Source organism: Sorex araneus, chromosome 3, assembly GCF_027595985.1.
Source record: "Sorex araneus isolate mSorAra2 chromosome 3, mSorAra2.pri, whole genome shotgun sequence".
NCBI classification, from domain to species: Eukaryota; Metazoa; Chordata; class Mammalia; order Eulipotyphla; family Soricidae; genus Sorex; species Sorex araneus.
In genome coordinates, this window is record NC_073304.1 from 158,373,629 (window position 1) to 158,391,130 (window position 17,502).

The window sequence follows — 17,502 nt, forward strand, 5'->3', positions numbered from 1 at the left end:
AAGCGCCCGGGCCGGCCCGTTAGCTCCGGAGAGCGGATGCGGCGAGCGGCCAGCCCCGGCGACAGCAGGACCGCGGGGAAGGGAAACCCGCCCGCGCTGACAAGTAAACAGGGGTTTCCAACTGCAGGAGCCCGCTCAGACAGCCCCCCAGATCACTCGCGCGCACCCCGAGCTGCCTGCCACCAGCCCACTTGGCCGTCCCAGGGCCCACCCGGCAGCGGCGCGAGCTGCCTTCGGCCCCCGGCGGGAGGGGAAGGAACCGGCCGCCCGGCGAGTGCGTGGCGCAGGGCCGGGCGACCCGGCTGTCCCGACGCGACTTGGGGGACCTAGAGGTCTCAGGGCCCGGGCTCCGATCGGTGTCCCGGGTCCCCCCCACGCGCGCAGCCCCGCCAACTGCGCGGTGGGTGGGGGCCGGGCTCCCGTTTGGGCACCGGGCGAGGGGTAGACCGCTTGAACGGGGAGCCCGGTCGGTGGCCCCCACAGCAGGGACTCGCCGTCCGAGCGCGGGAGGAGATGGCGCAAAGCCGGGGCGCGGAAGGGAGGAAGAGCGGCCACGTCTTCCGGGACCCCGGCTCCCCGCGCCCGGTTTGTCCCGCCGCCCGGCCTCCCCCGCCCGCCCCGCCGCCCCGCGCCCACCGCCCGCTCGCTTACCTTAATAGTGCCGTCCATTGGGCCAAGTCTGCAGTCGAGACCCCCAATATTCCACACATTGACCCGGTTACTGCCTGACCTCGCAGCCCCTTCGGATTCGCCCGGCGCGGCCTCCCTGGCGCCCTGGGCCCTCCCTGCGTGCCCCCCGCGAGCGCCCTGCCCCTCGCGGTTCCCCTGCGCACGTTTGTTGTTGTAGCGGAGCGAAAAAGAGACAGTTAACCGGATGAAACTTTTTTTCAGCTAATTTTGGGAAGTGACTTCACTTTGCGAATCGGGGAGGAAGTCCTATCTCTCTCTCTCTCTCTCTCTCTCTCTCTCTCTCTCTCTCTCTCTCTCCCTCTCCCTCTCTCTCTCTCTCCCCCTCCTTAGCGCTCTCCTCTCTCTTCTCTTCCCCTTGCTCCCCCTAGTCCTCCCTCCCCCCACTCCCCCGGCCTCTGCTGCGCGCGTCCGGCTCTCCGCATCACACACGCTGTATAAATATCCGCGGAGATGCCCAAACGCATTCGTGCGCCGCGCAGACAGGATACTTGCTCCTGGGAGATAAGAGTCGAGCTGGGAACAATGCCGGGGTCCACGCCCAGCGCCCGCTCCCTGATTCCCGCAGTCCGCACCCCCGCCCCACCCCCAACAGCGTCCCCCCAAGTCCAAGACCCAACGCCTTTGGCCTCCTTCCTTTTCCTGGGGCCGTTGGCCCAAGGTGGTTCTCCTGACTCACTCGCTTTCCTTTTCTTGCCACAGATACGTTCATTAATGCTTTTTCCAGCCGGAGTCAAACTTTTTTTTTTTTTTCACTTAGGGGGTGGGGTGGGGGCGGTAGAGATGACTGGGCCAGAGAGAACCAGAAGTCAATTCCCGAGAGGAGCGGGACCAACACAGAACGAAGCAAACCATGAACAAACGCAGCCGATGGGAATTCTTCCACTCGGGCCCTCGGTTGCAGAGCGGCGGCGGCGGTTCCGGGGGCGGCTCAGCCACACACGGACGCGGACTCCCGCCGCGGACGCGGCTCTCCGCGCTTTGTGAAGCGAGGGGCGCGCCCAGGCCCGTGGCTTCTGGGGAGGTCCCGGCACCGCGGAGGGCGGGCGACCCAGGACACCCCATCCCATCCATCCTTCCCTTCCCGGCTCAACCCGGAGGCGCGCTCGGGGCCCTGGCCCGAGGATCCAACTGGGGATTCCGGGACCGGACCCACCCATGGGATGCACCCCCGATTGAGACCCCCCAAATCTCCACTCCGGTGGCATGTTTACCCCAAGCTGGTACCGGGAGCGCGGCAAGCAGCAATACCGCACACACAGATCTCTCCCTGCGTGAGACCCCCGGCTGGAGGCTCCCCACCATCACACCCTCCATCCCTCCGCCCCCCTGCAATGCAGCCGGGGGTCAAGACGCAGCGAGGGGACCCTGGGGCGCTCTCCGCCTGACTCCCTTCTCCCCCGGCTTTCCCCAAACAGGTTACCTTGTCCACGCTCTCCAGACCACGCTTTGCACTTTCTCACTTTATTTAAGAGTCCACCCGGGGAAGGAGGGAGGAAAAAAAATCCAGAGGAGATCCGAGTCAATTGGAAAGAAAAAAAATTCAAAAGGATGTCCACAGCGGCGGGAAAAGGTGACTTAATAATTCTTTATTTCTTCTGGAGCAATTGAGCCCAAGAGCTCGCTCGCCTCCCTCCCTCCCTCCCCCCACCCCGCTCTCGAAATTAGTCTCATCAATTCAGCTCCAATTTGGGGTTCGAATACAGACGCGGGGCTGAACGTGACCAGACCGGTGCGGATGCAGCCTGCCAGCAATCGAGACTGTGTGTGTCTAAGGGGGAGTGGGGGGAGGGGGCCGGGCCAGCCCCCCTCCCACCTCCTGTCTGCTTCTCAATCCAGGGGTCTGCTCTGGGGCTCCCCCGGGACCGCCACATCTGGTTACCGCTAGCGGGGTCAGTCCCCCCCTCTGCCTGGGGCCACCAGTTCTGGAGTTCAATTAAAAGAAATCAGGCTTAACCCTCTCCTCCCCTCAGCCGGCCCAGCGCCCTCTCGGGCTTCCCTTCAGCGTTTCCACATGCTTTCCAGAGAGGAAAGAGGTTAAAGGGAAAGGAACAATGAATTACATCCTTTCAAACCCCAAATTGTTTCCTTTTCAGCCCAGACTCTGCCGACCTTCAAACACTGGAGGCTTGCAGGGGGGTGCAGGGGGAGCCTCTCTGCCTGACCAGAACCAGGGCACCCCTTCTCCAGCAGAAAGGACTCCAAGTCTTCCCCGGGGAGTCCTCCCTTCTGGTGCTGGGCAAACATGGAAGTCTGGGGGGGGCACTTCACAGCAGGTCAGCGCGTCCCTTTCTACCGGACTAGTGTCAGGGTCCCTACAACTGCCTGAAAAGTGAGTTTTTCTTCACTATCCCTCTCTGCAGTCACCCCAGCATCTTTAGCACTCCCAAGGGGGGGGGTGGTGCTCAATATAGATCTAGATTCAAGCAAGGACAGGTCCCTCCCCCCCACCATAGAAGCTCTGGACTGAATTGCACTTTCCATTTCTGCCTGAAGAACCAGAAGTCAAGGAAAGCTGGTCACTGCAGGGGGGCGGGGGCAGGGGGCTGGCACCTAGGTGCTGTGTGCCTGTCTGCCCTTGACCCTGATCACTACTTGCATTTTGCTATTTACCATGCCGATCAATCTATCCATCCCTTCACAAGATTCTGCAGCCACAAAGAAGAGGCCCTAGTCCCCAAGCCAGGGGATCTCTGTATGCCCTGCTGACACCCCAGGGGTGCATTTGCCTCCCTGTCTGGAGTGGGGGGGTAGCCAAGCCCTAACCAAACCTAACAGCAAACAGTGTCCACAGTTTCGTGCGGTTTCCACCAGACATCTGGAAAGATGGTTTGATCCTGGCAGCTTCAATCGTTTTCACGAGCAGCCAAGGAGAATATTTCGAATGTTTGCACTGAGACAAATTGATAGTCTGTGGCCGGACCCTCAACAAATGAAAACTGTCTTGGAATAGGTGTTGGGGGGGTGTGGAGAGGAGGGCGGGACTCCCCCTCTCCCCATTCTCCCTCCTCTACCCTCTCTTCCCTCTCCTCTTCTAGTCCTCTCCGCCTCTCTTCTCTCTTCCTGCTCCCCGGCTGGCCACTGGCTGGCCCAGCGCACACACCCTCCTTCCCGACTCGCCTGAGACAGCCCTGCCTCTCCCTTTCCCAGACTGGGCAGGGCTGCTGCCCCGGAGAGGGAGTCGGTACCGGCGGTGCCCGGTCCACCAGCCTCATCCAGCTCTCAAGTTTATGAGTCGGGTGGGGGCGAGGGTCGCTCACCGCCAAGGCCTGACGGAAAACCGGAGCTGCCAACTGGGAGCGGTTGATCCCCACCCCCGCCCGCCCCGCCTTCCTCAGTCTGGGGTCGCTTCACGGGACCCGGCGCACGGGGGCGCCTGTCGGGGAAACCCTGGCGACCCCGCGCGTTTCCCGGGACGCGTCCGCGCACCCTCCGCACTTGACCACGCTTGCAAGGATGCGGAAGCCCCGCTTCCCCCGGGAGCCGAAACGTGTCTTGGCTCGCTCAATGTCAGCCCTTTTGACCCGGTCAAGACTTTCCAGACGCCGCTTCCCGGGCTTCTCCAGTCCCGGCCCCGGCGGGGCCCGGGGGAGGGAGGGCGCGACGCGCGAAGCCGGGTCCCCGGGGTGCCTGCGAAGCCCAGGCCGGCTCGGTCCCTTGAGACCCCGAAAGATGCCAGCTCTGTCCCTGCAGCGCGATCCGGGCGGACCCTGCCCCACGCCCGCCCCTCCGTGCGCCCTCGGCCGCCGCCGCCGCCGCCGCCGCCCCTCCCGTCCGCGCGGACTCGGCGGGTCTCCGAGCTGGCAGAGGGGGGCGCGCGCGGGGGCCGCGGGGGAGGGCCGGGCGGGCGAGTGCCAGAACGCCAGACTGCAAAACTGCAGCTTCAAGTGTCTGGCCCTTCGCTCGAGGCCATAATTAATTTGAGATTTATTTTTATTGGAGAACTCGAGTCTCGTCTGACCTTAGCCAAACAAGGCAGCCCGGGCCGCCCCTGGATGCGCTTGAATGCCGGGGAACATTGCTCTGCAGGCGCGCCTGCTTTGAATTTGTGGCCCCGACGGCAGCTACTCGCAGGATGGAGGAAAGATTTAAAGCCGCGGCTCGCCCTGCCCGCTCCCCACGCTCGTTCGGGCCTGAGTGCCGCCGAGCGGGTTCCAAACTCAACGTGGGAGGCCGCGGCGGCTTTGGAGGGGGGGGAGAGTGGGGGGTCGGCTGGCGGGAGGGGAGGGTCTCTGCTGCCAGGGCACTCCCCGCCCCACCCCGCAGGCTCCCGGCCGGGTCCCAGACCTCAGACCCCAGACCCCGCGGCGTCTGGGGCAAACCCAGAGGGAGTGTGAAGCAAACCCGAGAGCGCGGATTGTCCAGCGGTGGAGACCAGCGGGCTGCAGGGTGGGCGTCTAGACCCGCGGGAGCGACTTAAGGGAGCGGGTTGACCGCCCCAACACCATCTTCTCCGAAAGACTGGCACCCTCGAAAGGCCGTCTAAGGAGTGTTGTTGTGTGTCCCACCGTCCCCCCCCCCCACACTCCAGATGCTGCCCAGACTGACCACAGGGGAGCCACAGCGGTGAGCACCAAGTCTAGCACGAAACACCGAGAAGGGGTCTGTATCTGTGTCCTGCTGGGACTGGCAAGGCCCTGAGAGCACTGGCGCCAAGCACCGTTCAGTCCCTCCTTCCACCCTTGTCTGTTAGAGTTTAACGCCTGGTCAAAGGTTTCTGTGCTCACCCCCTCCACCCTCAATCCTTGGAGTTGTTTTCTGACTGACCATCTACCAGCTCTGTGCCCTTGAACAAGTGTCTTAGCCTCTCTGGGCTGGCCTTCCCCCATCCACCTCAAAGGGCTGTGGCCAGGACGGAGGGAAGACTTAGGGCTGGCCTTGGCCAGGGCACAGCTCGGCTCCCGATGGTTTGTATCTTGACTCTGCCCCTGATGAGCTGTGTCACCCACACTGCCCCAGCCTGCCTCAGTTTCTCATCTGTGAAGTGGATTGTGTCCCGCGAAAGGGATTTGAAGGAAGACTGTGCTCACAGCTGGGCCGGCCCTTCAGGGCTCTGTGCACTGCACCATCTCCCCTGACACTCCGCTGACGCCCTGCGTGCCATTCCCCTGCCCCGCTCCAGTCCCTACCCAGCCAGCCGGGCTCTCTGGGCTCTCTGGCCCGCACCTCCCCTAGCCCTGTGCTGGTTCTCAGAACCCACTCCCTGCCAGGCAGGAAGGGTCCCCAGAGGGCTCAGGCTGGGCTCCTGGCTCCTGGGGTGTCTGTCAACAGTCCGGGAGCCACGGAGTGGCTGGGGCTTGGCAGCCCGCACTGTTTGTGCCCCTCTGGCAAATGGTTGATGTCGAGAGAGCGGGTGGAACAGACCCCAGATTGTCCCCGCCACGCAGACCTTTCACCGTCATCAATGAGCCCCTTTGTGCAACAATACAAACTTTGTGGCTGCTTGAAAAATCCATTTTTTCCCCTTGAAAAGAGTTCCTGCAGCGAATGAGCTTCTCCTCTGGCGGCCTACAGCTGCCAGCCTGCCGCCCGCACCGGGGCGCTCCCCAGCCTGCTGCTTTTGCTCTGGCTCAGCCAGGCCCCCGCAGCGTCTCCCACTGGGCCCCTGTAGGCTTTGTCATCCAGAAGGTTGCCCCCTTGCCGCCCGCCCCCCCTCCGCCGCCCCGCGCAAGGAGAGTGCTTACTGGGTCTGCGAGAAGGTGCAACTCCCTGGTGCCCGGCCCCTGGCGGCCCCTGGAGCCTAAAGTGCTTTAGTGGGACTCTGGGATGTGGCCAGGCGGCGCGAGCGCGTCTAGCGTCTAGCCTGGCCGAACTGGAGCCGGAGGCGCTTCCAGTGGCTGCAGTCCCCTGGCGCACGCCGGGCCTCCCACGCCCCGCTGAGTCACTGACGGATACTCCGATACACTGAAATCGATCAGACCATGCGTTGATTTCACCCTCTTTCTGTTCATTGATCATTAAACCGATTAAGTGCCACGTCCGGGACAATCCCCGGAACTCGGGGATCCCCAAAGGTCACAAGAGCTTCCTGCCGGCCCCTGGGGCTGGGGCGTGGGTAGGCTGGGGGGGCTTAGAAAGAGGTGTTCTTTTGAGACAGTTGGCGGGGAGGAAGCCTAAGTAGCTCTGCACCCCGTCCAGGGCCCCACGTGCCAGCAGGCAAGACCCCCAGCTCAGGCGGTTTAAGGTGGGCTACGTGAGCTCGTCTGGGGCGGGTGGGGGGCGTGGGGGCGGAGTTGGTGAAGGAGAGGGCGGGGTCCTGACCTAACAGGGTGTGAGGGGTTGTAGAAAGCTGGGGATCCTTCCTCCTGGTTACTGGGAAAGGTTGAGACAGTCCCGCGATCCAGGCAGCTCCCCAAAGACCCGGGGTCACGCCGAGAAGGCGGGAGGACCTGGACGCTGTCTCCACCCCGGGGCAGGGCAACGGGGTGCGCGCCCTCAGCCCCGCCCCGCGGGCGGATTTTCATTAAACGTGTAACCCAGATGTCCTGGCCTCGGTTTGTTTACATTCTTGGGAACTGTTGTGGAAAAGAAGAAAAAAAACCCTTCCACATGCTGTCAAAGAGAGCAATTCTGCGCTTTCCTGGGGCGTGGGGGGCCACGGAAGGTGAGGTCCCAGCGCCCGGGGCTAGGGTAGGGGGAGCGCGTGGGAGAGGCAAGTGGCGCTCACACACAAACCCGCTTGCACCCCTCTACGCACACCTGCACCGTCACGCACTCTCATCTCCCCTGCACACACCTGGAAACCTGGGGAGCGGCCGTGAGCCCCCGCCACAACCCCCCCCCCCAAGCCACGGCAGCGCAGAAATCAGGGGCGCCCTCCCCCCTACTCCGGACGCACCCGTTTTCCAACGAACAACAGAAGCGCCTCAGCAAGAGCTACTCCTTGACCCAGGACTCCGGGCGGGTCCGCGCCCCCTGCCCGAGGTCCAGAAGTCCCGGGAGCCCCAGGCGCTGGGCAGTGGGGAGCGGAGAGCGAGTCCAGAACCATCCCGTGGGCTTGGTGGGGATGCTGGCGGGGGAGCCAAAGAGACCCGAGATGGCTGGGACCATTACCTGCTGAAAGAGGTCGCCAGGTCTTACCTTGACGTAAGACGACGTGTCGGGGACTGTCTGAAACATCCTGGGTGGGTGAGGAAAGGCCCGGGAAGGTTTCAGCACCGACCTGGGTGGGAGGGACGTGGGTCACAGCCAGCCGTGGAGGTGGGTCAAGGTGAGGAAGGCGGTCGCACACGGAGATGACAGGAGTGCTGCCTGGCTGGCACCGGGAGACTGGGTGCCAGTCGTGTAGGACTGGGGGGGGGGGCGAGGGTGGGGAGGGGGTATAGCAATCCCGATCCAGAGCCTCCCAGAGGATGGAGCTGGAGGAATCCAGGTTAAGGGAACTGAAGAGTGAGTGCCTGTGTAGGTCTTGGGTATCCCCCCTCCAAATCCTCACAGCAGGTACTGAGAGCCCACTCTTCCCCTTGCACCTCTGGGCAGAGACTAGGGCCAGGGCAGAGGTGGGCCAACATCCCCCAACCCCCAACTCCAGCAGGAACACATATTTATAGCATGGCATAGCTAGCTTTAGCCTGACCATCCCTCCCCAACACCACTCACACACACACACACACACACACACACACACACACACACAGCATCCCCGCAGCCACACTAGTGAATGCAGATACTTCCCCCCCCACCCCCACCTCGGCCAGGGTCTAGCCTAACTTCTTGCTGGCTCACGGTAGGGAGGAAGATGAGCTCAAGCCCCCGCACCCTAAGTCAATGGAGATCGCTCTCCCAGAGCCTCCCCCTCCCCCTTGCAAAATAAAACAGGTTTTCTAAAGGGGCCAAGGGACAGCCTGGTTTTTCGGGATCCGGGGACCTGGTATCCAGATCTGTCTACTTGGGAGAAAGGTACAGGAAGCACCCCCCTGTGCCAGGTGCCTCCATGGGAGGCCCCTCCCTGTCTGCCCCCCTGGCAGCCCTCTCTCTCCTGGCCCCTGCCCCCCTTTCTTCTCCATCTTTATCGAGGCCTCGCACAGTTTCCCCGGCAGCCAATGTGTTTCTGATAAAGCACTTTTCTCCTCACTAACAAATTCCAGCTTTTTTTGGCTCCTGAAGCCACAGCGAGCCCACAGGAGTTCAGGGACAAGGCACCTTTCTGCGGGTACCACATTCCCGTGCACAGTGGCTGTGCCCCTGCCCGGCCCCCCCCCCCACCGCCCCATCCCCTTATTTTCTCTAAAAGTTCAAGAGAAATTGTAAAAACAAATAGACACGGAAATAAACAAAAACAAACACCGGGAAGGAAAAAGATGGTTGGGGGGAAGAAACCCCCGGAAGGAAGGAGAGAAAGTTTCCCCAGAAACCTTGTGTTTCCCCGAACAAACAAGAGAGTGACCCCATCCTGCTTGCCCCCAGCCCCTAAATATCCCTCACCTTCCAGAGGCAGCAGAGCAGCGAGGTAACTATAGCAGCAGTTGTCAGATGTTTGACTTTCTTGATGCAAATTTTTTGCACCCCAGACCTAGCAAGGGAGAAATTAAACCTGCGGCTTCCTGGAGTCAAAGTTCACTTTTCTTCCTAGAATGCCCAGATAGGGGCTCTTAGTCCCTGCACATCTTGGGGGTGGGGGCACAGGAAGCTCCCGGTCCTGTTTCTCCAGCAGCCTTGCCTCTCCCCTTCAGCTTTCTCTCTCACACACTCTCTCCCCACCCTCTCCCCACTCCCTCTTCCTCTCTCCTTTCCCGTCTTTTAATGCCATTTCCGTTTTCTTATCAATTTTAAACTGCTGTCTGACGAATTGTTCTAATAGCCCCCTTCTGCCCCCAGTTACTTTTCCAGAAACTTCCCTGGGCTCCCAGGAAACGTCAGGGAACCGTCAAAACCACTCACATAGAAATGTGAAGCTCACCCCTAGGTAAAGCCTGGCAGAGGCAAAGGAGGCTTTGGGAAGCTGATGCTTCAGAGAATCATTGTGGGGGAAATCAGCCTTCCTCGGTGGCCACAAAATGAGTGGAGTCTTCTTGGAATTTTCAGTATCTTACCTTTTGTCTATTTCAAGGTTGGTTTCATTATTCTGCGCCCCTTTCCCCCTTTTGGTCCCCTTATTCGGGGTCTTCCCTGGGAAGGAAGACCTCTTTCTGACCAGGTTTTCTAGGAAGCACCTATCAGTCAAGTGGATTGCAAATGTCAGAGAAACAACCTAACTGCAGAGTTTTCATTCCAACACACACACACACACACACACACACACACACACACACACCTCCCACACAATGAGCACTCTCAGTCATTTCCAGGTTCTTGAATTTGTGCCTTGTGGACATTTTCTTGATGATCGCTGTGTATCACTTAGATTTGGAATCCTGCCCTTGGTGGGCGTACCAGTCTCTGCATCCACACTCAGCTGCTGTGTTTCCGGAACCCTATCCCCTTCAGCAGTGTCCTTTTCCCCAGGTCCAGCAGCCAGGGGGCACTGGGAAGAGCAAGTCTAGACTCCCTCCTGGGGAGTGAAATGCCCTCCCTGTGGCCTTTCCTGGTCCTCAGTAAGGACAGCTTCTTGTCCGGTCCTGTCCCATGCGCATCCTAGGGACCAGATGAACCTGGAGGGGTGTCCTGGGAAGAGGAGGTGACAGGTTCCAGTAGAGAGGGGTGGATGTGCCTTTGGAAGCAGTGAAGTTCTGTGTAACTCCAAAATTTGACCTCCATTTCTGAAATTTATCTCCCACCCCCTTTCTTTCTTGGGTACCAGACATCTGGTGCTTAGGAACTGGACACTGAGAACACACATTTAATACCGCTTCCCCCTTCCCCACCCACCAGAAGGCAATTGTGAAAATTCCATTTCAGGAGAAAGCACACTTATCACCCAGAGATCGCCCCACGTGGGGGGTAGGAGGAGCCGTGATTCCTTATTTCCTTCTCAACAATATCCCGATTTTTCTCCTCCTCCCTCCCCCAAAGCTCCACATATTGAAACATTTTGCTCCTTAATAAGAGCAGCCTAGAGAGCTAGAAGGTGAAAGGGCAGCACCAGACCGTGACTGGGGCTGCCCGCTCTGCGCTGTGGGCCACGAGCCCCCCGCCCAGCACATTCCTGACCACAGCTTAGGAAAACAAGAGCAAGACTGGCTGGGAGGGGAAGGGATGCAAGTCCAGGAGCCCCCGGGCTAGAGGTGGGGGTGCCTCAACCCGCACCCCATCCCTTCTGTATTTTTGTTCATGTGATTCTTAGAGACATCCTCTTCCAAAGGCAATCAGTATACTCTTCCCAACAGCCACAAATAAAAATGAAGGTGCACATATATCAGATAGTGCATCCTAGACTGATTTCATGCATTTTTAAGTCAAGTCCTTTCAGAGAAAGTTGGTTTCAAAATGAGGGCCTCAGCTATGTAAGAGAGATACACGAGAGAGAACCCAGAAAATGGTCTTATAAATAGTCATCTTTCAGATGATGGTTTCTTGCCTCTACATTTAGTTTCTTTCCTTTAAAACAAAAAAGAAGGAATAAGGCATTTTTTCCCTAATTTTATTGAGAAATAATCAACCTACACTGCTGTCTTTCTTTTATTTTCTCCTTTTCCTTTCTCCCTTTTTTCCTTTCCCCCATTTTTCTCCCCCTTTCTTTCATGTCTCTCCATCTCTCGCCCTCCTTCCCTCCTCTTCTTTCTCACTTTTCTTAATGGAATTTCTAAGAAATCACCATGTACCCTTCTCTATATTTTGAAAACTTTCTCCTCCATGTTCCACAGTGACTGCAATTTCTGATTTGAAATGCTGCAATGTGTCTTCCTGCATGGAACAGTGGCCTTGGGTCGTCAGTGTCCACACTGGAATTGTGGACAAGCTACAAAACAGTGTAGTTGCATCCCTTCTTTCTGATCAATACTGAAGAGAATATAAGACAAACCATGGAGATTATTATGGAATAACCTACAGGAACATTTCACCTGGGTGAGGCTGATTCATTTTCTGCCTTGCAGGAAACCAGAAATCGTGTTGTTATGAGGTTTATTCCTTAAGCCTGAGATCATGCTTCCTCCCAGGGACCCCCCAATTTCTCTACCAGACTCCTCGGGAGTGTGCGTAAGTGTGTATGTGTGTGTGTGAATGAAGGTGTATTATGAGTATGCATATGTACATATGTATGTGTATATGAGTGTGTATGTACATGAGTAGGTATGTGGGAATGAGTGAGTTGAGGGTGTATCAGTATGAATATGTACAAATGTGTATGAATATGTATGAGTGTGTATGTATCTGTGAGTGTGTGTATGTATGTGCCTGAGTATGTATGTATGAGAGTGTGCATAGGTGCATGCTCCTGTGTCCCTGTTCTTCCTATGATTTTAAGACCAAGAATGGGTACTCATTCCAAGTCATGCAAGCCATAAAATCTCAGTGACCCTCCAGAGAGAATAATCTATCCTAGATGATGATTATTATAGCCCCTTTCACATAGGGCTTCAGGACTGTGTCTAGCCCTCGTAGGCTCCCTCGCTTATATGGCCATGGGGAGCATTGCAGATGCCCATTGGGAAGAGCCTCTAGCCTTAAATACCGAGTGCAGGAACGGGGTGGGAAAGGGAAGGACCCAGCTCTTATTCTCCAGGAGGATGTGGCTAACTCTTGCCCCTGGAGCTTCCAATTTGCCAGAAGAAGATGGCTGAAATGAGGGACAACTGCCATAGGGAGGAGCAAGAGAGAATAGGGTGGGGAAAGCTCAGAGAAAATTTGTGAATGCCTTCTTATCCCTCCAACTGCTTCCAAAGCGTTTGGAAGAGAGAGCTGTGGGGCCGTCTTGCTCCCTCCTCAGCCACTAAGCTCCTTCTTGGGGCCCTACATTTGCAGTTCAGCGCCTGGGCAGTCAATGACCCTGATATAGGTTTGGAAGGGCAGGAAATTAGAATCTGAAAGAAGTTACCATTTGGGGAGGCAATTAGACTCTGTTTCCTTGTTTGGCAAACAGGATTCCACTTAGATGACAATGATGGCAAAAAATGGCTAGCACTTACCAGGCTCCTGTGAGATTATGTCACTCACTGGCTGGCAAAGTGGGTAGAAGCAAATTAACATTTCTGACATTGAAACTTGGGGTTCCAGTTTTGATTCTGCAGCTTCAGACTGGCTGAGCTAAAATTCATATAATAAACCTCTACCCCCATGATTCTGTAATGTGACTATTTGGAGATGGGATCTGGAAAGAGATAAACAATGTCAAAGGTAGGCCCTCAGCCAACATGACTGGTGCCTTTGTAAAAGAAGAATTGAAACATGAAAGTGTAGTAGCACGGTAGAAAGACCACGAGGTGCACCTGGAGTACAGAACTGTGGGTACTGAGCAGAGAGGAGAGTTGGAGAAGGAAGAGGCACCCTAGTCTTAGGGTGACATAGGGACAGTGGTGGAGGGTCTTGACACTTTGGTGGGGATTGTGGTATCTTTGTGCACTGTAAATATTAGCACTGTTCATTAACCATGTTACCCAAACTATAATTTTTTTTTTGCTTTTTGGGTCACACCCGGAGATGCACAGGGGTTACTCCTGGCTCTGTACTCAGGAATTACCCTTGGCGGTTCTCAGGGGACCATATGGGGTGCTGGGAATCGAACCTGGGTTGGCCGCATGCAAGGCAAACCCGCTGTGCTATTGCTCTAGCCCCCCGAACTATAATTTAATCAATAATAAATAGATGATCTGGTGAGGTAACCAGCTATAAAGAGAGAGGCCAGAGGGAAACCCAGACTTTCACTATGATCCTAACAAATGGATACAAGTTAGGGGGCTATAATTTGGTTTCTCTAAACAAGTAACAGGGGATTAATAATGCTGATTCATGTTCTTCAGCTCTGCTAGAAACTTCTTTGTTGATGCCTTGTTGCCTCTCTATCACTTGTTGCCTCTTCCATGTTTCTGGTTATGAACAGCTTGTGTATAAAGCAGTGTCCAGTCTTTGGTATTCTTTCCACCCTAAAAAAAATCCACAGTCACGCTGTCTTTTAGCTATCTTCTATGTGGGTTTTCTATTCTTCTCACTTTTATTGATGGGGAGGGAGGAAGTTGCTTTCTGTCTTCCAACAAGCAATTTCAAATTTTGAAGGACAGCCAACACGGGGTCATACTCTTGATCTCTCATTATCTGCATCTTCATGCAACCCCCCGCAGACTGCAAACTTCGATTGCACTCCTGGAAATTATAAGAAGACAGATGGAACAGGAAATCTGTTCTGGGAGATAAGTCCAGGAAACAGACATGGTCAGTGGAACAGAGTCCAGGAGATGAGTGGGCAGTGGGTCTCTTTGGCTTCCAAGACCCGGTTATGACCTGATCAGATCTTTGATGCTTGCCATGTGCCAACACACATGTACACAGCACACAGACACATGCACACCTACATATAAACCATACCACGCAGCACACACATAGCTACAGCCACAAACACACATTTCAGTCTCAGTGTCAATGGCATCTTAGGCCAGCTAATATGGAAAACAAAATAAGGAGCATTCAGAACAAAGAAAGAAACTTGTTGGAGCAAAAGATTTGGAATCCAATAACAGCAGGAAGAAAAGGCTCCCATATGTATCATACTCACCCTTCAAGACTCATCTCTTACCCCTGTAAAGACTTATTCTTCACCCCTGCATAAATTCATCCCTTGCCCCTGTATAGACTCACTCCCCATCTCTGCACAAACTCACCTCTTATCCCTGTATAGACTCACTCCTTACCCCTGCATCCGTGAATACACTCACCCTCACCCCTGCATAGACTAAACCTTCAGTCCTGCACAGATTCACTCCTTCTCCCTACTCATGGATTAACTTCTCACCCCCCCCCCCACATATAAATAAGAATTACGAAAAGTTCCCCAGTACTGGAGTAGGATTACTGAAGACTAAATGAGACTGTATGAGACTATACATGAAGGCAGTGGGGAGTTGTTTTTGTAGACTAGATCATCATGCCTCCAGCTCCTTTAGCAAATGTCTCTTCTCCTTTAGTTGTTTTATTGGTGTCAGTTAATTAATCCTTGAGGTCTATTCTATATAGAGTGTCATAATTCTAAAGAGACTGTGACTATCTCATCTACAGTTATAATTTTCCAAATTATTGGGAGGTGTTCTCCACTCTTGTTCCTGTTTAAAAAAGATGGAGTAGATACTTTATAACAATTTTAGTGTGGTTCCAGAAAGCGTGAAGTTCTTTCTAATGAAAGGAAATCATTCCTTCATGCACAAATTCCTTCATTCATGGGCCAGGAGTGGGAAGACCTGTCTGAGAAAGGATCTGAGTAATATCACTTTGCTCTTCCTGAGAAGGCAAGCTCGGCAGTCTGTGTTATCTTGGCTTTATCAATCTGGACTTACTCAAGCCTAAAAAAGAAGAAAGAACAGAATTAAAAGAAAGCACCAGGTTCAGGACCTCCTGTCGAAAATGTTACCATCAGTTTGAAGGGGAACGAGTCTGTGACTTTAAAAACTTTACCACTTAATTGCACAGAGTGGGACAACTGGTCTACCGTTGCAATTTAGAGATGTAAGTAAGATTGTGCTTAGATGTAAGATTGTGCTAGTTGAAAGAAAGATACAGTCCTTTGGGATCCCAATAAGAAATAAACCAGAGAACTAGAAGCATATTTCCTCTGGTTACCGCAGAGAATAGTGGGCAGCTTGCTCTAAAGCACAGATCCATGGTGTTTGCCTCCTTCCAGTCCTCCTGATCCTAATTTCTTAAAAAAGATTTTTAAAAGGGACAAAAGTCAGGTTATGTCAATGCCTTGAAATGTGACAAAGTAGGCATGGACCTCTTTGAATGGCAATGGCTGGAGTGGCATGAGATGTGGGAGAGAGCGGGAGGATGGTACTTTATATGTAAAGGCTGATGCTTTGCACTTTACACTCCACAGCTTTCAGACCTAGGCCTACTGGTAGTCTTCAAAGAGCCAGAATGATTTTGTACAGGAGGTTCCAGTTTCTAGAAGAAGAGGCTGACGAGATACTTACCAGATACTGGTCTGATGTGTCCTTATTAATTTGATGATGTTCAACTTTGACAAGTAGGACACAATAGGGTCCCAGAAAGTAGCCACAGAAGATCACTTCAATGCATTTCCCAGCTGAACACAAAACAATGCATCCCCCTTAATACAATAAACAGTGGGGACTTGCAGGCTTGCAAGCCCCTCTCAGAAGGAACCTGGCTTCCTCAGATAAGAGATCAAAGGTGCTGGGTGTGTTTTCATTTTCTTCCTATAGGTTTTCAAATCGGACTTAGTGAACTAAGGTGTCTCCTAGACTTGTGAGGGAGGGATTAAGAGGACATGTGCTTATTGTAAATTTCATTGTTTTGCTTTTCAAAATGTCAGACTGTGAGCAACACAGAGAGGAACTGAGCGTTCAACTCTGAAATTCTTTTTACAAAGTGTTCGCTAATGTGGAGCTGGAAAAGGTAGAAAATGATATTTGACTATCTGCCCAGCCATATGCTGCTGTTGAGGCAGGGGGGCAGGGGGACATGACTTTGGTTATATTTACAAAGTTTGGTTAGAGGAAAATGAACTTAAGAAATAAGATTCCCCTTGGAGTGGGAAATGCCCCTGTCCCCCAGCATGACCCTCTGCTCCCTTCCTACAGTTCTGCCTGAGCTCTCAGAGTAGCTGGGATTTATTTATTTATTTATTTATTTATTTATTCATTTATTTATCTTTTTGGGCCACACACAGGGGTTATTCTGGCTCTGCACTCAAGAGTTAGTCCTGGCAGTGCTCAAGGGACCATATGGGATGCTGGGAATCAAACCCGGTCGACCACATGCAAGGCAAATGCCCTACCTGCTGTGCTATCACTCCAGTCCCCGAAGCTGGATTTTAAGTTGAGCCACAGCTAATGTTTGTCTTTTGAGTTTCCCTACCCCTCTCATCCTGCTAAACTTCTTGTCAACATAACAGGAAAAAGCTCTGTGCCAGGGAGCTGCGTGCCTACTGCAAAATTAATAAATGGGCAAGTCAGTTGAGACAAGAGCTAAGTCGTTTGCCATGACTTCAGCTGCTAGCTGTGAGGACCAGATACAGCCGCCCTTCCATACAGCACTGCTCCCAGCACCTGCCTTTCCATCCCACGCACAGCTCTGGTGGATTGTAGCAGCTTTTCTGAATTTGTTAGGGAATTCCCACCCACCATGGGGTCCAGGCATGAAAATTGAGGAGGTTTCGGGTGTGCTTTCCTCTCCAGGACTGATGGAAGCTGGCAGGAGCTCCCATTGAAGGGGGCCGTGGGGTGCCCTGATGGAGAAGCAAACTGAACTTTGGCCTGGCCCTCGAGCAAATAAATGGGTCCTGACTGGGGCGCCCAGAGCCTGAGAGATGATAAGCACTGGCAATCTTGAACACTTATCTCCTCCTGTATCTGGCCTTCTTGCATTTATAAAGTAAATCGGGAAATCTCACCGCAACAGGCTTTCCTGTGAGAAGGCTGGCATTTCCTGCCTGGCCTACTGGGGCCCAGCCAGAGGGCACACATGGCTCAAACGTAGGTCTCTTCCAGCTAAGAGCTGAGTAGGAAAGAGGCAACACCACCCAACCACAAACACCCATTGAGGTGCGAGTTAGAACCCAAGAGGGAATATTTCCTACATACATTTTTAGCCTTCCTTCCTTCCTTCCTTCCTTCCTTCCTTCCTTCCTTCCTTCCTTCCTTCCTTCCTTCCTTCCTTCCTTCCTTCCTTCCTTCCTTCCTTCCTTCCTCCCTTCCTCCCTTCCTTTCTCCTCCCTTCCTTTCTGTTTTCTTCCTTTCTATTTTCCTCTCCCTCTCCCTCTTTCTTTCT

The 17,502-nt window shown here is 54.5% G+C and overlaps 1 protein-coding gene across 1 annotated transcript in view; it reads right to left on the reverse strand.

Annotated features, from left to right (window-relative positions):
- The window catches only part of FLI1 (Fli-1 proto-oncogene, ETS transcription factor), a 118,648-nt gene extending 117,673 nt beyond the window's left edge, over positions 1-975 (reverse strand). Inside the window, exon 1 of the mRNA XM_004614114.2 lies at positions 652-975. Within this exon, the coding sequence (XP_004614171.1) occupies positions 652-669 (18 nt within the window). The 5' untranslated portion in view covers positions 670-975. The remainder of the gene's footprint in view (positions 1-651) is intronic.
- Positions 976-17,502: the final 16,527 nt, after the last annotated feature.